The sequence below is a fragment of the Lichenostomus cassidix genome, chromosome 1 (genome assembly GCF_008360975.1).
Source record: "Lichenostomus cassidix isolate B80296 chromosome 1, HeHo_3.0, whole genome shotgun sequence".
Classification (NCBI taxonomy): domain Eukaryota; kingdom Metazoa; phylum Chordata; class Aves; order Passeriformes; family Meliphagidae; genus Lichenostomus; species Lichenostomus cassidix.
The window spans coordinates 106,090,884-106,114,594 of record NC_139479.1 but is presented as its reverse complement, the minus strand read 5'-3'; the positions used below and the strand labels follow the sequence as shown (position 1 = coordinate 106,114,594).

At 38.4% G+C, this 23,711-nt stretch overlaps 1 protein-coding gene across 1 annotated transcript in view; it reads right to left on the bottom strand.

The window, feature by feature from the left end:
* The window catches only part of ROBO2 (roundabout guidance receptor 2), a 1,017,279-nt gene that overhangs the window by 109,180 nt on the left and 884,388 nt on the right, over nt 1–23,711 (bottom strand). Inside the window, exon 8 of the mRNA XM_085050027.1 lies at nt 12,825–12,964. Coding sequence (XP_084906153.1) covers nt 12,825–12,964 — 140 coding nt within the window. The remainder of the gene's footprint in view (nt 1–12,824; nt 12,965–23,711) is intronic.

The window sequence follows — 23,711 nt, the reverse complement described above, 5'->3', positions numbered from 1 at the left end:
ACAGGGAGTTCACCCCTTGTAGGTGAACTCTGGTCATCTGATAAGAAATGTGGCGGAAGACTCAGAAAGGGGGGAGCAATTTAATACATAAAAATGTGAATTCATAGCAAAAAAGTGCATTGATCCCATAACAAGTACTAGCAACATTTTTTCCCTGTGACACAGTTTTCTCAGCTGATCTTGTGATTTCTTGTTGACATTGAATTCAATGATCCTATGGGAATTTTATTATCATAACTTGCTCACAGTACCTTCCCCAGACCAGGTGCCCTGGGGTTCATACATTATATTGCTGATTTTAATTAAAAGTAGATATTGTAGCAAGTTGTTCTCTAGTACTTCTACTGCAACAAAGTCAATGGACTAAGGTAAATTGTGGGAGGTTCAACAAGGCCAAGTGCTGGGTCCTGTTTTTGAGTAATAACAACCCTAGGCAGTGCTACAGGCTTAGGGAAGAGTGGCTGGAAAGCTGCTCAGCAAGAAAGGACTTTGCGGTGCTGGTCAGCAGTGGCTGAACATGAGCCAGCAGTGCCCAGGTGGCCAAGAAAGCCAATGGCACCTGGCCTGTGTCAGCAATAGTGTGGCAGCAGGACCAGGGCAGGGATTGTCCCCCTGTGCTGGGCACTGGTGAGGCCACAGCTCAGATCCTGTGTTCAGTTTTGGGCTCCTCACTGCAAGAAGGACATTGAAGGGCTGGAGTGTGTCCAGAGAAGGGCAGTGGAGCTGGGGAAGGGTTTGGAGAAGAAGTCCGGTGAGGAGCAGCTGAGGGAGCTGGGGTAGTTCAGCCTGGAGAAAAGAAGGCTTGGAGGAGATCTTGTTGTTGTCTACAACTCCCTGACAGGAGGGTGTGGCCAGGTGGGGGGTGGTTTCTTCTCCCAGGTAACAAATGACAGGACAAGAGGAAATGGCCTCAAGTCATGCTAGAGGTTTAGTTTGGATTTTAAGAACAATTTCTTCACCAAAAAAATTGACAAGCACTGGAGCAGGTTGCCCAGGGAAGCGGTGGAATCACTGTCCCTGGAAGTAATTAAAAGATGAGTGGGTGATCTTAAACATCTTTTCAAACCTAAATGATTCTATCATTCTACCATGGAATATGAGACTTTATTCAAACCTCACTGAAGCTAGTAGAAATTCTCCTATTGGCTTATGTGGTCTTTGGATCAAATCCATTGGAAAAAAATGTATTACAGAAAATGAGTGACAGCAACAAATTTCAAGGGCTTAAATTACAGATTTGACAACCTTTAATTACAACTAATTTCAGTTGATAGTGAACTGCATATGAAATTCATCATGAAGATTACTTAGGCAAGCTAAAGTGATAAAGATGAGGGCTTCATTTTACACTGGAATTGTTTATTATCCATCAATATATTTCTGTGACTAGTCCAAAAGGCGCAAGGAGGAAGATGCTGACTTGTAAATATTCTAAGCGAAAGTCGGATAATGGCTGGGGAAAAGGCTTTTAGGAACAAAGTAGAAACACGTTGGTTGGTAAAGTAGCAAGATTCTGTAATACTCAGTTCTGCTTCCAGCAGGGAAGAGACAGCAGACCAACCTAAGATTCCCACCTACAGTCTTTTTCAGCATTGCACATCTGCAGCAATCAATTAATTTCATGTGAACAATCAATGTTATGCCTGGTACAATACTCAGTAGCTCTGTCTGGAGCTAAGAGAGTCAGGTGGGTGACAAGATAATGTTGCCTTCCCTGTACTGCTTTTGGACTTTTGAAACGCCATCAACACCACAGTCTTCTTTTGCAAAGCACTCCAAGACTTGGAGCTGGTGTCTCAATGATCCTCTCAAAACCTTACCACAGTGTCAATATTCATGGGGCCCCTTCAGCTGCCTTTGATACACACGGATCGTTTAAGAGTTCACACTCAATTCCACTCTTACAAGTACAAATCAAGACTTGCCTCTAAGATACTTACAGAGAGGACAGGAGAAGCCCCCAGAGCCCCATGTGAAGCAATATGTATTTTGAAAAGGGAAGTAACCCTTGACACTATATATGGAATATAACTACTTAAATGTAGGATTGCTTTGCTGGTTCCTGATATCAGCAGAGATGACAATTCAAGGCAGTACAAGAACACTTTAAATCAAATAACGATCTGCTCCCTTTGTGTGTCCTTGGTTAAATTTGTCTGGCAGATACTGGAATTTTAGATAATTTTGTGACACAAATATAAAATAACACTGTAAGATCCTATTTATGCATGTTAACAATGTTTAGCATGAACTGCCAAGAAGTGCAGATTAAAAAACCTAGAAATTTTGAAAGATCTTTTGCAAGGCAACTATTGGTGATGGAGTGAATAGAGGAAAACAGAAGATAGGTACAGCCTCAAACTCTAGAAACCTGGGTTGATTCAGCAGTTCTTCCCTCACAAGTTCAGATCTTCTTAATGGGTACTGCAAGTGATGTGTGGTTGTTAGGACACCAAGTTATTAGTGCACTATTAGCTATGACTAATGATAAATCAAGGGTATAGCCTCTGACACAGGAACCATTACAGAAGACTGAGACAATGACAGCTTAGGCCTATTACTAATTCCAATCTTTCTTATCAGGGACAAACTAATGGAAACTTAGGATAATAATTCTCTTTAAAGTGAAAAGACATCTCAATCTTATGGTGTGTCCACACACAGGGAAGGCAGTAACTTTTTAGCACATGAGTTACAACTGAGTTATCTGGAAAATTAGTTTCCTCTATTTTTCTGCCATTCCCTAGGCTGTATGAGTGCAGTAATCTTTGAAACAAATGCATAGATCTCATTTTGTGGATGTTTTTTGTTCTGGTTTGGCTTTTTTAACTATGTCATCTTGTTTTTCCATTTATAGTGTTGTCTCTCATAATGTCTTCCTCAGGTGAATAGCTCTGCCCCAGAAATGAAGAACGGGTAGGTTGTGGGGATAACAAGTGATTAATGAAGCCCATCACTAAACCCATGTTATCATTTTAAAATGACATGGTTGGGGGTAGAAAAGCACGTGCTTGGTTTGGAATCTTCTGAAAAGGAACTTCCCATAACCTAGGGAAGCACGGATAATCCACAGCTTGGATACCATCTTTAACACTGACACTGCTTCAAAATTAGTTCTCAGGTGTCCTGCAACCACAGGTCAAATACAGGAAAGTGGAAGCACAGGGAACAACCGAAGTGAACTTTTGGCAGGTTGAACAAGAGGAAATACTGGGGAAGAAGAATCGGAGCAAGAGGACCAGTTCTCCTGCAAGTGTCCTTCACATTGCTCTTGTCTCGTGGAAAGCGATAAGCTCCTTTTGTTTTGTTTTGTTTTGTTGCTGGTTTCAGATGAACCATGAGTAAACACAACATTGTGAAAAGAGCACACTTTGATAATTTGAGAATGCTAAACCTTCTTTCATACTAATTGTTCTAATTTTCAATTTAAATTCAGGTTCTGAATTTCACATATAACAACATTTTTATCCTTCAGTTGCTCTGAAACATTGAAGCAGATAATCTCTTAAAGCATGGAAGCATAAGCATTTTTTTCTTTCTTTGCAAGAGGTGAAAGAAGTCTAGAGAATCAATAAATAAAAACCCACTAACTGTTCTATGTATTTTGATACACAGAATCTCTCTTTTATCCTTGGATGACCCAAAAGAATGAAGTGGGATAAATCTGCATGGCGGAAAAAAAGATTTGTTCTTCATTCTTCCCTAGGACTAATGTCAATAGAACAAAATACTGAGAATTATTTTAAAAAATCCAAGTCTACCACCTACATAGCCAAAAAGAAAGGCATTTACTTTCCACTCCCCCATCCCATTTTCCAGTGCTCTGATTTCAGCAGCAGCACTTTTCCTGGGCTCCTCCTCCTCCTTGTTTCACAGTGCATTTAAATATTTAGTTTAAGTATCAGTCTAAATTTCATCCCACCATTACACTGCAGCCTGTTCTCATTTAGTCCTAAATCTGTATTTTATTATACATTGTCCAATCATCTCTTTTAAGCAGTCCCTGAACTTTACAGATGCTGCTGGAAAACCTCCTCCAGAAAGTTCATTTAGTTTTGTTGCACATAAAGAAAGGGAGCATGGATTCTCTCTGCCCAATAACTTCCATTTTCAGGACTTTCTCTACTTTAGACAATGCTTCGTAATTTTTTGCTTTTTCCTCAAGTGCCTGAGATTCAGGATGTGCCTTTTGCTCAGATCACATAGAAAGGATGTGCTCTTCTAAAATCTTAACACTTTAGCCTGTTTGGTTATGTAAACTATACCATTAGGGGATGGATTGTGCGACTCTTACCTTCTGTGAGTTTCCCAAACAAAATAAATTACACCAACAAAAAGACATGTAAAATGCCTTGATTCCTTTTCTCATGGGAGATGGCAGGACAGTTTGCTGGCAATATCTTCAAAAAGGAAAAGCACAGCCCTTGCTGATACAGTGGGATTTCATCAAAATAATGAGTGTAATCTGGTTACCTCCTTCAAAAAGGCATGAATTCACATGCTGAAGAGAAGAGCTAAGGAGATGATAAGAAGGGTAAAGAGCCTGGATAGGCTCATAGGCTCCATCTATAGTGAGCAAATTGACAAATTCCTGGTTTATTCACCCTTGAATAAATAAGGCTGAGAGGAGACACTCTGCTCAATTTGGGACACTGTTAAACAGAGAGAAAAAGGAGAGAGAAAGAAAAATTACTATTCTGACTGTCAATGTTAACATTCAAGGAATAGGGCACACAGTAGTTTGGCTGTTGAGTAACACTGAGATCATATCCAAGCTGTAAAATGGCTGGCAGCAACAGAGCAAAGAAATTAAAGGGAAAAGTGAATAGATTAATGTATTGATTTCCACATTCCTCTTGAAGGAGAAGTAAGCAATTACTCCTTTTACAAAAAGGAAAGGAAAAGCTTGGGGACAGCAACACATCAACAGACTGTTTTTATACACTAATCTTCAAAGACTTATGGAGATACTCAGAAGCCACTGAAATAGGAAAACAATTCCCACTGATTTGAGCATAACTTGAGAAACACTGAAAGTTAAAAAATAAAAGTTATGCATTAAACTTCTTAAAACTTTCCCAAGCCAGCAAGTTTAAAAAAAATTAAAATAATGGGGCTCTTGATCCCTTCCTGCACTTCAGTGACTGAACTTTAGGCAAAGTAGACATGCTAAGAACTTCAAGATTTTTAGAATGGCATTTATAGGCTATGAAAAATCATATCAAGTCAGCTCCATATATTAATCTCTTACCGCTATACAAAGCAATCTGAATTTCATTCTATGATAATAATTTATATTTAAATCTGAAGAATTTGCTGGCTTTTTAAAAAATAATGATATCTTATTCTTTCACTCAGCAAGTCCAAAAAGCCTAATGTCCACTGGTGTCATTTCCAGCTTCTGAAAATTTCTGTAAGTGGTACCAGACAGGCAAGATAATACATTTTGATAAAAATTTGAGATTTCTGCAACTGAAAGATGGCACCATAGTGCCAAGCATGATCTCATCTCTCCTGTCACACACCAATTCACATTACTGATATTTTATAAATCCTCAGTGTCTCAAGTGAAGGTGATATGCTCATGAATGTAATAAAAATAAAAGCATTCTTTGTATATAGATTTTTTCCTGCAAGAGTCAGAATGAAGAAGAATAAAGAGAATTCTTTCTCACTTACCAATCTGAACCATCTGAGCAATGTAATTTCTAGTCACAAAACTGAATACCGCTTTCTATAAAATATAGCCCAATCTATTGTTTTTCATGCTGCACCACTCTTAATAGACCAATAAGTCATGCCAGGCTGATTTATGTCATGAAAACTTCCAAGTGCAGATCGAAATGCATCATACAGTCACATGGCACTTAAATGCAAATAGACTGCATTTAGTTTATACGAAATTTGGAAAATTCGTGGCAGGTATCTTATCTGTTTGTCTCTTCTCCACTATGATAGGGAAGTTAAGTTTTTGTAACTTGGTCTCCCTTTACTCCCTTAGCTTAATTCAAATACTTGACTTCTATCCAGGTGGCAAAATAATACAGGTATTTGCTGCCAGTCTCTTCTTTTTGAGAAGATGAGCCACAGTACATGACAATAAAGTAAACCTAATTAATTGCAAAGCAACTGACATGCGGAGAGCTGTATTTTCACTTTGACTTAGTTGAAGTTAATTTGTAAACTGTGTAGTACTCTGCTATGTGTAGTACTCTGCAAAAAGTCTGAAGGACTTTTTGCATTATTTATAAAAAAGTAACTGGGACATCAGACAGATCTTCACAGATCTTCCATCTGAAGGTCCTCCATCTCAAAGCAGTAAAGCAACTGCCTTTGAAAAGAGGCTTAATTTTACTGAAACTTTTGGGCTCTTCCCAACTATTGCGCTTCTTTCAGCAGCTATGCTCCTGCCCAACTGCCTATTTCTAACTTGCTCATCTGGAAAATCCATCTAATGAGTGAAATAACTATAGAAATGGTCTAAATAGGGATAAATATCTTGTTTCCTAAACCCATCTGTTGTAAATCCTGTCAGAAATCTTTTCAAAAGGTTATAAATAATCTATTATAGAAACAGGCAACACATTTATTCCTAGCAGCAAATTCAAACATGATGAGTAATCTGGCATAGAGCTTTTAAATTCACCAGCTGCCACCCACCTCGGGCAGCACCATACCTAATTTTATCTGTGTAGTAGGAACCATTTGTTAATAACTGCTTGAACCCAAGATAGTCATTGGTGATCCCACTCCTGAATTTTTCACTCAAGCTGAAATTTAAATAAAAATACCACATCTAACAGGATATAAATATTTGAAACAGGCAAAAATTGACTAGAAACCAAAAATTATTCTGTTTGAAACAAGAAATACAAATCTGGACTATTAAAATATATATTTAGATATTCTTCATTGGAAAAAAAATTTGCTTGGTCTTGTTTAAAACACAATAAAGACAAAACAAGTCTGCTTTGAATAGGAGACAGTGATGGAAATTAGACATACCTAGATAATTCTCTCATGTCATGGAAGAATATAAACTTCTAAGCGCTCCCCTGCACTTTAATATATACAATAAATATACAAATATACTTCTGTTAAAATATCATCCTCCTAGAGAGCTGTGAGCTTAATTACATGAAGTGTTTGCTTTAGCTTCCTTTAGGTAAGGAGAGGTATTTTTGCTCTGCATTCCAGTTAATTTCCTGAACAAAAAAATGCTACAAGAATTGACCCACCATTCTTGTTAAATGACAATTGAACAGAAGACCACTTGGGTTTCTTGGTGGAGAGGGAAGTTACTTTGGCTTTAAATTTAAAAAAAAAAACAAAACAGGAGGGTAGCCACCTTCTTTGCCTACTCTTGAATGAAATAGAACTATGAACTGCACAAATTAGTTTTATTTCAGGTACTTAAGCAAAAAATCCAGCACAGGTACACGCTGTCACTGTCTTTTCTACGGATACAGGTTCAGATAGACTCTTGATTGACTCAGTGATCGACGGACTCTGATCTGCTTACACACAGCAATCACTACATGCACTTGTATGGGAGTTCTGTATGTCAAATATCTCCAGGGTTAGACTTATTTACTCAACAATCTTTTCACAAGTCACAAAGACAATCACTAAATTAAATAATTCGATAAAGACCATATGCCCATATAATAATTATTCCAGGATCAATCATTCTAAATTCAGTTTACTGAAGAAATTATGTCAGAGAAGAAATTTCTTTGTCACAGATGTTCTCTTTCAACAAAATAAAGTAGCCTAGTCAGGGAATATGGGAATTGACCACAGCATGATCACACAATCATATACCTGGACATAAAAAAAACCTTGATACCAAGACCTGCTATATAAGCTCTGGAGATGAAATCAGAGATGACTCGATGGCCTGAAGTCTTAAAAAGAATCAGTGCTGTGAAGTGAAACACTGTTGAAACCTATCATTTTCTTTGAATCTCTAGTCATTTATTTTATGTAGCTTTCACAGAGCTTGAAACCATCTCTACTTTATGATTTTTTTTCTTGCCTGTCTTTAAGAGTCAGCAAAGTGAAAAAAATATCTACAAGCAAAATAATTTAAATCTTGTGGCATTTCTTAGTGAATGAAGAAGCATACTGAATTCACACTGCATTTTCTAAGCAAGGGAAAATTTACTCCTGCGTTTACTGCAGTTTTACATTTCTTTAACTCCTGGGAATGAATTACTTGAGAACCAGCCTAATGCTGAAGTAATACAATAGTGATTTGGGTTTAAAGCTTGCTATCAAAGTCCCAGGTTGAGAAGAGTAAGTTTCTATTCTGCACAAGGAATTCTCCAGGTGTGGGTAAGCCATGCTGTGACTGCAGAGGTATTTGGCTTGGCTCCATGGATGCTAGTTCAAGCAAGCTAATAACATTGGAGCACCTTAGCTCTGGAAACAGAGCCCTAACCTGGATTTTAGCATTCAATTACTCCAACCTTTCTTCCTCCAAACTTAGAACAGTGAAGAGCTGACATGAATTCAAACTCACAAACTTTAGTCAAACACATATCTAACAAAAGTTTTGAATAAGTATATAAAGACCAAACCCCTCAGCGATCTCCATAAACACGAGTACTGATATTTTACACTAATCAAAAAAAAATCAGACTAACCATATTATTATTCTAAAAGACATCTAAATACCAACTACAAACATCAGAGGACCAATGCAGCTCGTTAAACTAAATCCATGTAGGCACAGAATACATATTCCTGAAAGAAAATTGAATCGTATGTTCAGGATATTTCTGAACATCAGAAGTGAATTTTAGCTATTGACAGTTGCAAATTCTCCATTATCCTCAGTAAGATTTCAATGCATTTTCAGAATTTCAAAGGCATAGGAAATTATAATTTTTTCAATGCGGGAATTATAAACCTAGAGGTTGTCTTCCTTTGGTACTTGTTATTCAAAACATTCTGCATCCTATACAGTGCATTCCAAATGCACTCCGAGATGACCCAAGGGCAAAAATCAGTGATGAACTTCCTTAGCAAGCACAGAAATCTACTCCATCCCCTCTTCAATTTCAGGACTTCTTCATTTCAGAGCTCTTTGAACGATACAAGAAAGACGGGACATGCAAAGCCTGTGCTTTTTCTGCAGTGCAGGAAAAGCAGGATGAGCTGATTGTTTAGGGCCTGGTAGAAGCTCACCAAAGTCAACACAATCCTTTCTGTTGATTTCAATGGCTTTTACACCAGGCCCATAAACAGACCAATAAAAACATCTAAATGAGTGATTTTGGCTCGGTATCACCACACCCACCCCGTTCCACTGATTGGTACTCGTTGGTGATTTGGCAAATGCGCTCGTACACGACACAGCAGGAAATACAACATTTGGAAATAGCACTTTGTCAGACAAAACCACTTGCCTGATGTTAGACAGTTACAACTATTAAGCGCTGGCTGCTTATTCCAGCCCGTGAAATGCTGTTGCAAATGAAAGATGAAGCATTGCATGAAGCCATGCTAAAATGGATAGAAGGATGGTTACTTACCAACGGGGCGAGCTGTTGACATTACAATGGTGTAGTGAGAACATAAAAAAGAAATTAAAAAAAGAAAAGAATATCTGTCAGAATGCATGACGTGTAATGTTACCTTCCACTATGGATACTACCATGATTGCTAACCCCTCAAATGACCAGCCTAAGTCAAATGCTCACTGCTTTTATTGTTTAGTCACGTGCCACTATCATCCCATTTACTTGAGCATAGCATCTGAACAAGCTGACTGGAACCATTCTCTGAGAAACATTTTTTTAATCTTTGCATGCCATCATCAAGTATCATTGTTAATGCCTGATAAAAGAAAAATTGCATTGCATTAGCACAAACTTTTAGATCCAAATGAACACATCAATTTACGCCTAACACTGCCTAATGTCATGCAAGGCATTTGCTTTCTGAGTCAAATACCAATTGAATTTTAAGCATGACCAGTCAGTACATCAGCAAGGGCAACAGAAAGCCCAGGACGGTTTTTCTCATTCAATAATGGGCATGAAAGCTTACAGCACAGTGCTTTTTCCTCACTGACAGTGCTGATGAAAATATAACAAATGGGCTGAAATGGCCACGGGGATTTCAACCCAGAACCTCCCAAATCACTGCTTAGATAACTTCTACTTCCTAAAAAATTGCTGTTAAATGATCGACAGGTTAATACAGTTTCAGGCTGATACAGAGATTGAAAGTTGCCGCTGCAACAAGTGATTTCTTGGTTAGAGCAACAGCTCTTCATTATACTTGTGCTGGGGAAGAGGGCAGTCAGTCCCTCTGCTAATAAAATATAGACATCCCTTTCAGAAGAGCTGAAAATTTGGACATAACATTGACTTCAGGTTGCATCTGTGTGAGCAAAACTTCTCTTATTTTATCAGCAGCAATAGTTACAGATTTCTGAGCAGAAGCTTTTTTTTTTTTTTTTAATTTTTAAGAGGATTACCACCCTTTGTGATTCTGTGCAGGCTGGGGTCAAATGTAAGACATGCAAATTCAGAGGTAACAGAACTTGCAAGAACCTTCTTAGTTCTCAGCCTTTCCATGGCTCTGTCCCCATTTCCTTTAACTGTGTCTAGGCTGCTGCCATTCTCTCCCATCATCTATTGGAACACTTTTTGGCTTCCAGTATTATGAACATATTCCTTCTTCTGCAGAAAGATGAGGTGTAAGAGTGATATGCATCGTTCCAAGAGGGGCATGGAGTCTGGGTCACTGAACTCAGATTCTGGTGTTGTTTGTGACAGTGTAATGCAACTTTCTTGACTGCATCCCCATCCTCTGATTTAAGAAGATGGAGCTGTGAATGAGGGAGATAAGGAGGATTACATGGTTGTTTTCAGGTGTGCAGATGCAACTACATGACCAGCTGCAAGGCATGCTCAAGGTAAATTTTGAAATGCTAAGTGGTTTTCCTCCTCTACATGAGAAGTGGTTATGGTAAAACCAGTGTCAGACAACACTTTTAATTAAGAATTCAGAATTAAGGCTTTCTTTAATTAAAAGTCCATTGTTCATAATCCCTTTAAAGTCAGTGGGAGATTTCCCAATCCTTTGTTTTCACAAAATTCAGAGTAATGGTTTTCTCCAATGAATTTCTTGGTTTTTCTCATTTTCTGTCATATCCTGAACATGTAATCTGTTTCTGATATCATGCCCTCCTTTGTGTTGAATAAGTATTATGTATTTGACTGTAAATGACAAACCCAGGGGAAAAATACACAAGATAATGAAAACATGCTTTTACTGGGGAAAAATCGATAAAATTATGTAATTCCTTGAGGTTTTTCCCCTTTAATTTCATTGGGTTCAAGCTTTGGTGATTTCAAAGGAGTTTTTTGCTCCGTTTTAGCTAATGTTTACATTACAAGTCATGGTAACAAATCTGAAAGGTTTTCTCCAGTAACGTATAGAGTGGACACAGTTCTAGGAGTGTTTAAAGGCCAGTGAATTGGTTGCCAGAATTACTAGATACTGTAATCCTGCCTGTGACAAAGGAACAGAGTGAGACTGTTTCTGGGAGTTCTCTAGGGTGACTAATTTTCCCATTTCACAAAAGGGAAGAACAATCTCTTACATAAGCATGGTGCAGGTAAACCTATTTCTTCAACTTAAACTGGGAAGAGCCATATTGTCACTTACAGTCTAAAGTGAACACTGAGGCAATATTTTAACAGACAGATTATCACAACACTCTCTTTTCTTTGTTACATACTAACATCTCTCCCCCTACAAAGCCACTCAGTGGTTGTTTTTTTGTCCCTTTGAATTCAGCAAATTAAACTGAACTGTGTCCATGCATTAAATGGATTGAAATGGAAGCTGGCCTCTTGGGTCAGTTGACCCCAGTTCTAATAAAGCAATCCATTGAGACTTTGAACATTTGATTTAATGTGTATGAAAAGAGGAGGACAGATAAAGCTAAAAATGTTTTTATTAACCTTTCACAGCTCTACTGAAAACCGTCAGCATGCACCACTAAACTGTGAAATAGTGTCTGCATGATATCCATTGTGCCAAATTGCTGCTTATCTTTCGGAATGAAGTAATAACTATTATATTCTATTTACTCATATAGAAATATTAGCTCACAAACTTTTTCTCTCCCCATAATCTTTAGCATGTCTATATCTACTGTCACAAAAGATATTTTGGCAACTCATTATTCTACGAGCCTTAAAACCTCCTTACTGAATTAAACAGCAGCACGTAAACAGTGAGTGGATACTAGAGACCACTAATATATTAGGAGAGAATATATTAGTCTTTACCTTGCAATACTTACAAAATTTAATTAGGATTTTCTTTTTCCTTTGGCTATGGTTTATTTTTCGGATAAAGGGTAATGGTAGAGAGTTCAATTATGGCAGAGCTAATCACATAATAATATTATCTGTATTATGTTTGTCATTAATAAATATAGTTACTCTATTCCTTATACTTCTTAGAGAAAGAAACGTGACTAATAGGCTGAACTGATGCCTCACATATTAATGTCTATGCCCACAGTTATGTAGTGCTTGCCTTATGCATATATATGGATCTGCTCTTCAATAAAAGCACATTGGGACAGGACTTTAACTGCAGGGAGATCCTATCCAACTGAAATCAATTAAAATTTTGCCTGAGATATCAACAGGACCAGGATTTCACCTATGCTGGAAATCAGCGCAGCACCCACCGCTGCAAAGGGTGCATGGAACCCAAGCCACACCAGGGCAGGATGTGGCCCAACTCATCAGAAAGCAATTACCCATGTAGGACACAGGCCCTGCCTCCACAGGAACACTCACCTCGCACAGTGAGCGTAGCAGAGGCTTCCACTTTCCCAACTCGGTTCTCAGCAATGCAGGTGTAAGTTCCTTCATCTGTGCTCATGGCTTTCTTAATGCGCAGCGTGTAGTCGTCTTTGATGTCGTACCTGTGGCACAGCAAAAGAATGAAAACTCTCTTTGTGGACAACAGAAATGGACAAAAACTATCACCTGGAAAATGCCAGTCTGAATCTATCTTGGAGCCAACTTTGGAAGATAAATTATTATCTAGCATTAGATAATTCCACCAAGCATTAATCTTCGTGACTTTTTTATTGCACTCTGCATTAGTTAGAAACTTTACATAAAATTAGTATTGCTATGTTCACTCAATATTAGGGCTTTATTAATAATATCATTCACTTTGTCCTTGATCTAGAGCAATAAGATAAAATTAAGGTATCAGACATCAGTTATCAATACATGACAGCTCAGGTTTATCATACCTTTGACTATGTGAGCTACATGTTTTACCTTTTGCTGATTTGGAAATTTCCTTTTATATACAGTTTTTCCCCACAGCAGCAATCCCCTAGGGAACTGTGAGCATGTTGGTAGGATCTCACACTACCCAATTGCAAACAATAAAAAATATATTCAAGCTCTGGAAGGTGACATTTATTGAAGAGGCACATTAAAGCAGATTTATCAGTTTCACAGAAAGACAACAAAATGATTCATTAAGGGTGGACAATAACATTTTCTCTTTCTAAAAAGAAATTAGAAACAATTCAATTGTGCTTTGTCCATTTCTTTGTTTCTACTGTTGAAATAATTCTAAAACTATGAGGAAGTATAAAACTTAAATTAATACAGCGTACAACAACACATAGCAAACATTTATTCTCAAGACATTTAGATTGATTATGCCCAGAAAAACATTTTCAGTTAAAGTGTTATCATTCTGCAGAAGTCATGCTTAACAAAGTATTTTTGGGCTCTGATCCAAAGCTCATTAAAGTCAACAGGAGACTTCACGTTGTATGAAATGTCTTTGGCTCCCAAATCAGGAAAACCCTGGTTTTCAGCACAGCTACTTTACTCTTTAAATATTATTTTGTTAAATTATTTTCAACAACATTGCTTCTCGACACAATAAAGTCACCTTGAATCTAGACTTGGCTTCAGATTCTCATGTATCAGTGAAATAGGAACACAAAACCAAAGACAAATCTAGACTTTGGGAGGTGTCAATACTATTTCTCACTGAAGACACAGTCATAACATAATTTCAGAAGGACTAATTTAGCTTCTCTTTCTTATGGAGTAAAGGCCTTATAGACTTTTACAGCAAACATACTGAAATCATATGGAAGAGCACCCTTAAATGTTTGAGTGAATAAGGATGTAATGCAACAAGTCAGAGGAAAGTAGTCAGGCTCTAAGATCATTTTTAAATGCTTTGGTAACATCACACATAACTTTTATGTGTACATAATGTACATTACTATTGGTTCAGTATAGGTTTGTACGGAGAGCACTGTGTGCTAACAGATTTCAAAGCATCTTAACTGAAAGGATCCCATATGTTGAAACATTTAAAGTTCTGTTAGGTCTAACTAAAGCTCACAACATCAATTAGAGCATTACTAGCAATTCCAAGAACAAAGAGCAGTCAATACTTCTTTTCACACTCACCACAATACTTCTTTCTTTCTATATTCAGTAGGTCCATTCTATTAATTAGCAAGAAATAATTTTAAAATTATGAATTTGAGGCTAATCATTCTGTCAGAGTTAACATAAACACACATAATACCCATTTCCTTGTGAGTTACATTTAACTGTATATACATGCAGTACCTCATGTTTAACTAATTAATCAGAGATATGCCAAGGAGAAGAATAAGTAGATGCCATGGCAAACTTCAGAAAGTTGTAGAATTTTTTTTTTTGCCAGTGTGGTGCCACTGGTGGTGGTGGGGGGCAGGTAGTTATGATGTTAAAGAATGTAATATGCAGTTTCTGGAGCTCTTCTCATCTATTACAACTCCATTTGATAGCCACATGCAGTTGAAGAACATTTCTTCCAGACTGCTCACAAATTATGTCATTTTGCATGCTGTGCTGCATTAGTCAATGGCAAATAAAAATCACTGTTTTCATAAGAGAGAATAGGCAAACTGTCCCCCCTAAAAATCTCAAGAACATGACAGCATTATCCCACAACGATGGAGCAGTTATTTGTCTTTGGTGACCACAGAGTTGCAGACAAGAGAAAAATGCTTATTTTCTTGACAAGAGGCCAACTCTAGGAGACTAAAAATATAAATTTGTATTCAGCTCCTGTAAGATGAGAAAACTCAGATCAGTTGTAATATAAATATGAATTGGGTATAGGAATCAGAGCCATGAAGCCGGGCAACAATTAGCCATTTATTTAATAGATTGGGTTTCTTTTTCACAGAATAAATACCATCCCTGTGGTTCACTTATTGCTGCTAAGAGCAAAACAGGCAGCAGGGCTGCATCTGAGTGAAGGGCTGCTTGAAGTGGGATGCAGGCAGGCTGGGACAGGGAGCTGCAGCGTGCTGTGGGCTGCAGCTGACTCACTCTGCTTGCTGTCACGGATGTGCTGGTGCCGGCATGCCAGCCAGCTGCCTCAAGGCTCCGGCAGCCTTTATCCCGGCACCTGCCAGTGCCGCACGTTGTGCCAAGGCTGCTGGGCGGAGGAGCCAGCTGCACGGCATGCCAGGACGCAGGGCGCTGGGCACAGCCAGCAGCTCCCACTCGGGTCACCAAACGGAGGGTGGCGTCAACATGTCACTGTCACGCTCCAGTTACCAATTGCTTCAAGGACAGGTTCAGCTCTCCCAGTCTGCCTCTCCAACAGGCCGTGCTTTTGGACCACCCTGACAGAATGTGCCGTCTAGCAATTAGATTCATACACAGACAGACCCATGGGATGTCAGAACCATCTGCTGTCCTGCAGTATTGATACGCTGCCCCTCAGTCATCTGTTCCACCCGCACTGTCCCCAGAAGTCACCACGGTTCAGTGAAGAGCTCTGGTAGATGAAGCAGACAGGAAGGAGAAAGGAGGAAAACTGGCTTTTAGCCTGACTCACAGTGGCACAAAGTAACAAGGAGTGAACAGTGAACATCTTTTCAATTTCCCCAGCATCCACCTTGAACAGTGTCTTGTCTCCTGTCCTAGAGCCTCATATCCCCATAGCAAGATGTTTTCATCTCATTTTCTGTGGAAGTTCACTCTCATCTGCATTAGTGCTACTGAACACTCGGGAATGAGGATCAGGGCCTCTCTGCTAATACCAATCCCAGAGAGAGGTTAACAGCTCCTGGATTGATGATGGAATGGCAGAGGACCAGAGTGTAGTGGTTAAATTGCTCCTTAACGTTGCCAGTACATGAAGAAGGCAACATCTTCAAAATATGTGCAGTGTCAAGAAACAACTTGTGACATATTGCCCAAATATTGCTGACTCCTAGCCAATTAATGCAACATTGAACTAAAACCAGAGGGTGTCAGACATCAGTTTCACATGTTTATGGCCATCTAATTGATTTTAAGTACTTCTCTTTGTTAAACATTCAGAGGTGCTTAACCTTTCCGTTCAGCTTAGACTTCAGCCATCAGACTGAGCTGGAAGAAGTCTTTTAAACAGCCAGTCAGTCTGTGCCAGATATAAACTAGCCACTTTGGGGCACCACGTTACATAATTTCTGCTCTACAAGTAATAGACCAGGTCTGCCTTTAATTAAGCGAAAAGGAAGGGGCTGGCAGGGGACTGGCAAGGAAAAAAGAAAGAGAGAAACAAGAGGCACATGAGAAAACACTGCTGGTGAGGAAATTCTAATAGAAATTGGGTGATTTTGAGTGAAATCTGGCAGTCTCTGGCACATATGAATGCATTCATTGTTGCTAGTTTTGATTAATGACAGTTGTACAATAGTGTGCTGACAGTCACTGCCATACAGACACAATTTTTTTTTGATATGAAACACTGCTGAAAATGCAACCCAATCAGATTTGGCCCCTGAACAACATGTGCTATCATCACTGTACCGTGAATTGAGATTGATTGGTAACCAGCTGTGACAAAGTGGGAAAAAGAGCCTTGTCTTTTTCAAGAAAAGAAAAGAAGAAAAATAAAAAACTGAATTGTGTCAAAACCATTACCATCTGCTCAACCAAACAGCAAATAAAACAAAACACATTAACTGTTTTTAAGTATCACAAATTAATGTACTGAGGTTGAATTCATGTATTGACTTAAGTATCTAAGAATAAACTTGAATTGAACTGATTTTGTCACAGTTGGAATTTTTTTCCCCACATTCAAAAGTGTATCTGTTCATTCTCAGCCACCCATCTTCCTCATGATTATCAAATAAAAAATAGAGAAAAAATTACTAAAGCTAAAAAAAATTTAACAATTTTTTTTTTGCATTTGATATAAATTTTCTAAAGTCTTTTGCATAATTCCTACTTTCCACATTTTCACAGATGTGCATGCAGCTACGCATAAAAATAAATGCACCTCTTTTGTTTTTAACATGCACAGATAGCAAAAATGCATCTGCAGCTGGAGTCATTACATTCCTAAATATCCAAATAGGCCTAACTGGTAATACGAAGATGTACTTGCTTTAGCAGTGTATTTTAAACTTCACAGAATGCATTGCTGAATTCAACAAATCCAGCTCAAAAACTCTTATTTCTTGCTAAGGGAATATTGCAAGAGGAAACAGTCACATCTAAACTGTTAAAGACTGATGCCAGTGGCCTCAAAAAATTTACATTCTTTTATACCAGGTATATATTTTCATCTAAAACATTATTGTAAATAAAAATATATTAAATAATAAATTAGAATCTTTGTATGTACACATGCTAGACTTCCCTTTCTTTTTTCTTTTTTTTCCAGAGATGGCACAAAAATGACTTTGCTGTGTTTTCTTTTGCCCGTTTGCCAGAGTGTTTTGCAAAACATGCACAAAGCTTGAAGATTGCTCACAACATCGATGATTAGGGAGCCCAAAAAGAGAGATGCTACTGGCCAAAACCAGGGTAAACAGGAGGTAGTTAAGGAGGCTTAAGCTTCTGTCTCCACTTCTCTTTTGTGGCGCTGGCACTTCAGCTCCCAGCATAGTGCCACAGCTTTTCACTGGCTCCTGCACTCCCTGTGCCAGGTGGAGGGAGCCAGAGGGAAGCTGTAGTGAGATGGAAATGAGAGCTGTTACCTGCTCCAGGCTTGTGAGATGCAGCAGCAGAAGGGAGAGCCTCCAGGCCCACTGGCAGTGCATATCTGACACAAACTGAGGTTTTTTCACTTCCATCCTGTGCATTGATAAGTGGAAGAATAGAGAAGCCCAAACTTACATGAATAACAGCTTTCTGGAGGGAAGATAAAGGAGACTCTAGGGTTTTTTTTCTCTAGCAAAACCTGAATCAGCAACAGCCATGGATATATTTCTGTGTGCTGGTCTCAAATTATTCTGTTGTGCCCCTGAAATCAAGGCTGTTTTTTGCTGGATGACTCCAAGACACTGCTTACCGCCATGATAAATTGAGCTACCAGGGAGCGATCTCCAAGGTGGTGGCAGGATGGCTATGCCTCACCTCTACGTGTCCAGATTCCCATTTATTTTTTGGCTCTGCCATTCATACCAGAGAAAGGTAGAAGACAATGTTATGTTACTTTGAATTTCTTTGTGTGAGGATTATAGGAAAGCAGTCATATAAAGGGGTTCACTGGCATCTTATTATACAACAAACCAGAAAAAGAGCTGTGTGACACAGACTACTATTCACGATTTTGATTTTTCTTAAAATATGCTGACAGCAGGTTCTGCTTTAGTCCAAAACCTCTTATGTTTTGTGGTCAAGAGATTGTTTGTTTCTGTTAGAGAAGACATTCTCAGCTGCAATAATATAAACCAGAAACCCACATTGCACCATGTTTTAAAGCAAGGCATTCAATAAAATGGTCTAAATCTCATAAAATATGTGTGCAATTGTTACAGTTACTGGGCCAACATTGTGAAACCATACCTATGTCCAAGGAAATGGTCGTTTCCAAATTATCTAGAAGCATTACAGGCCACAGCATTGCGCTTACATGCAAACAGACAGGTGTGACTGTACATAAAAATGTGTAGTCTCTCACAAAATCAGGAGCCATGTGCTCGGAAAAGAACCAAGAATGAAAAATGAAACTGGTTTTTATTCTCTTTGAAATAATTTGGAAACAAAGAGCAGTTAAGAACAAAACATATGCTAGGGAATCAATGACTCAGTAAAGCCTATCTAAACTTATGCAGGTTCCATCCTTTACCTCTACATCTGTTTGCACATGGAAGTGTACTCACAGGGAATTACCACATGTTAGTTACTCAAAATGGGCTTCTGATTTGATTTTAGCTCCAGACAGAGCTCCATATCTCAGAAACCGGAGCATGGGTGGAAGTATGATCTAAGAGACCTTGTAATGACTTGGCATGGAGACCTATCCTCCCATCACTGGGAGCAGTCCTTTCCCTCACAGATGAGACACATTTGTCAGGCACTTGGGGAGATTTATATTATTAATGCCTATGTCATAAATTCATCCCTCAGAAAGTACCCTTGATGCTCACAGTTACCTGGTTTCATCCATTTCTGCTTGTGAAAAATTGAAATGTTACTACAATGGCTGGAACAAAGCAAGATCTGAGTCCAGAATGGCATCACACACTCACTAAACTTGGCTTGATGATTTTTTTTAACATGAGCCCACAGATCATGAGTAATTTGAAATAAAGAGCATTTGTGTTAGCCTATTATTATTTGCCTTAAGCACATCAAAGATTACTATAAACTTGTCAGAGAAATGAAATATTTCCCAATCTGTATTTTAAACCAGTAACCAACCTTGAAGTGGTAATTAAAGATGAAGTCATGTTAATGTTTTAATGAAAGTGCCTTCAACACTGCAGTTGAGCCAGAAGTCATATTCTTAAAAAGTACATTTTGTAAGTTAAGCAATTATCAATATAGGACTCACAGACAGGAACCTGAAATAATTTTTAGGGTTAAGACTTCATCACTGAAGGGTTTTCACTAACAGTGTAAGTTAATTTATTTTTAACTGAGATGACAACTTTTGTATCCCATGAAGATATGGAACGTGTTAAAGGAGAAGAAATCCCTGCAGGCCAGACATTCCAGTAGCATCATTGGTTAGAGCTCTTGAATCTTACTCCCACTTGAACATAACTACCAGCTTACTTCTCCCTGCTTTCCTGAGGATTTCATGGGGAAAAAAAATGCACAGTTCACAATCTTTATTTTTTAATTCTCTGTTTTTAATAGTCATAAACTGGTAATAGTGAGCCTAAACTGTTTGATATCCATATAATTTAAAAGAAAGAAGGCTACCTTAATATTCTAAAATTTATAAATACAGTACTTAAACCATGTGATTACTAAGCTTTTACTTAGTACACTTAGGGTTTTTTGATACTAAAGAAATATTTAAGCACTAGAAGGAGTATTTTGAGTGAAATTCTACATTAAATTTTAATGTGTCCCCTTCCTGAAAGACTGGTTTTTTTCATGCAGCCTTCTGTGAGTGGAAAATGCAGATAAACCATGTTTGCGGCTACTACAGCTGGCATTAAATTCTGTTTCTGAAGTCTTCTAGTGACTTCATTAATTCTCTTAAATTTAACTATTTTAGGATGGAGAATAAGAAAGAATAAAGACAAATAAGAACATTCTCCTGTGACAATACTGTTTCTTTCTAGTGCACTGTGCATGATCACTTCATAGATCACCAATAGTTCACACAGCATAAAGAGAAAACATGCAGGCAGGAGTGCTAGTTGACACATTTCCTTTATGGTTGCTGTCCATGGAGTTGTAAAGCTATTTTTCCAACCTTGACCCTTATGTAAGCAACTGGAAACTGTTTTCATGGAACTGCAAACAGACTGGCTGAAACAATAGCTCTTCTTCAGCTCTGGGGTGAGAACTGACACTTAACATGAAGGCAATTTAAATGTCAATGTTATTAACTGTTTCTCTGCTGATCAGTCTAGCAGAGCCACATCTCCACTACTTTTGCTCACAGCATTTAATATTTCAGACAAATGGAATGGCAGGCAACTCCTGGGTTAGACTATAAACCTCTGGGGTAACTGTGGGATGATGCAATTATAGGACTTTATTCAATGTCAAGTTTTGAGGGATTTAAAATGTCAAAAAATGCTCTCATTTACACATTCACTTGGGCATGTATTCCTCAGATAACTGTAAGGAATATGTTTCCACTTACAGAACAGGATGGGATCAGTGACAGGCAAAATATCAATCGGAGAAAAGGGACATTCAACCAAAAGCGCAACAGAAAGGGAGGGGGTACTCCACCATCACTGGGCTATATCACCTTGATGCCATATACACAAAAATGAACCAATCCCTGCATCCATTTTACCCCTCATCACCTCTCTATCTCTAAATGATATCTCTGATTTTACAGAAGTTTCCTCAAACAGTTCAACAAAACAGCTAAAAAGATGCTTATGCTACACTTGGCTAACATCTGGCTGTGTTCACTTGGGCCCAATGGAGTCTGCAAGTCACAGTGCAGCTCTCTCTGTGCCAGACGTGTACAACATCCTCTGCAAACCTTCTCTCCTGCCTCCAGATGTACATAAGGATACAAATATCATATTAAACCTCTTTCTTTCACTGTCTCCTTTTGACAAGCTATTAAGAACATCCAATCTTCTCCCCTATGCTCCTCATAAAGGGACTTAATCTCTCCTTAATGCTTTAGCTCAAGGAAAAAAAAGATGGGCATGCAAATCATACAGAGATCTAACCAGAGATGACAAATAGTACATGTGATATAGCTAATATGAAAACATCCTTTTCCCCCGACCCTTTATTTAAAACTGTTAATTGTTATTAATTGCAATAGAAATTTGCTGATGTAACCAAAGATTATATTCATTACACTACTAAAACACGCTCTTTAATTAATTTTCAATACACATTAGACTGCATTTTGTTACAATCTGCACAGATATTAACTCGAACAAAGCACACAGCGCTGTAGTGTTATTAACTCATATTTCACTGAAAGGTCATTCTCCCCTTGGTTGTATCTAGAGGGGGCTGAAGTTAAATACCTCACTACCCTATCCACAGAATATAAATGGAATTATGGAGCACCGCTGCTTATTCTCAAAAATTACTGTCTTTTTTGCTTACAGAGCCTTATCTGGTGGTCACGATGTGGCAGGTTGACCCTGGCTAGGTGTAAAGTGTTCACCAAAGCTCTCACAAGAGAGCAACAGATCTGCAGATATCAAGTTCTGTGAAGGAGGGGAGGAGGTGCTCCAGGCATGGGAACAGACTCCTCTCCCTGAGAACGAAGCAGTGGCAGAGACAAGGTGTGATGAGCTGACCACAACCCCTGTACCCTTGCACCTCTGTGAGGGAGCAGGTAGAGAATATTGGGGGTGAAGTTGAGCCCAGGAAGAAGGTGGGGGGAGGGTATTTTTAAGATTCAGTTCTATTTCTCATTAGCCTATTCTGATTAGGTTGATAATAAATTGAACTAATTTCTCTCCAAGTTGAGTCTGTTTTGCCCATGACAGTATGTAGTGAGTGATCTCTCCCCTTTCTTATCTTGACCCATGACCCTTTCATTATGTTTTCTCCCCCATATCCAGCTGTGGGGGGAATAACAAAAAAGCTTTGGGAAACACTTGACTTCCATCCAGGGTCAACCCACCACTATGCAGATATACAAATGTAAAACTTCACTGGCTAGCAGGCTCTTTCTGGATCTCCTCTTAAAAAATCCAGCTTTTATGAGTTCATAAGTTTGCTGTCAGTTGTGTTTAAATCCATTTCAAAGATTTGCATCTGGAAGACAGTAAGTTATTTCAAAAATGTCATGTTTTACTCTTAGTTTTGAGCTCATGAGAAGCCATGGAGGAAAGCAGAGAAATTATAGGTGTGCTTTTTCAATAAGTTCTATCAGAAGTGTGACAGACAGTGTTTCTGCCCAGACTATGCATATGCATAAAAAAAAAAGTGGCCAGTTTTAAAAACATAGCAAAACTAACACCTACACAGGCTTGTGTTGCTGCAGCCAACACATATCTCAGAATACATTAACTCTGTGCTTTAAGAATACTTATTCCCAAATAATTGTTAATGAACGTTCCTAATCTTCAGCAAATAAGAAAGCTTACTGTGCTGTTTATATTTTTCACTGCTGTGTGTCACTGCTCTGTTTCATTTAATAACCTACAATCTCTTAACACTTAGCAATATACCTTGTGTAAACTACACACCACTTTCCTTCTGAAGCATCACTCTTGGTTTTTCTGCCCACACTCCCATTGCGCGGGTGGTGCATAAAACAAATACCTCTTCCTGCTGGTGCAGTTGCCACTTTTCATCTCTAGTACAATATCCATCTAATCAGACAGTGCCTGTAAATGAAACTTAAAAGAGCAGGTTGTAATTTCATTAAAGATGTATTTACTGAGCTAAAACAGCTGTTCTGGGCTGGAATGCAAAAAAAGGGCTATGTGATTGCTACTCAGCCATTTTTAAGGCAACTGAAAAATACATTTGCTGAGCTAACCTCACTCTCCCGAAGAGCTGGCACTGCTAACTTCTGTATAAAAGGTTTAAACAGTTATTATAGTGTGTCATAAATTTTGACTTGTAATTGAAAATCTCTTCACTTCCTAAAAAAAAAAAAAGTACTTATTACTTGCTATATAATTACAGACCATGCAGCTGCTCTCCTCGGCTTTGCTAGAAAATTTGAAGACATGAAACACTGTACAAACCTTATTCAAATGTTATTAAATTGCTAGTCATAGA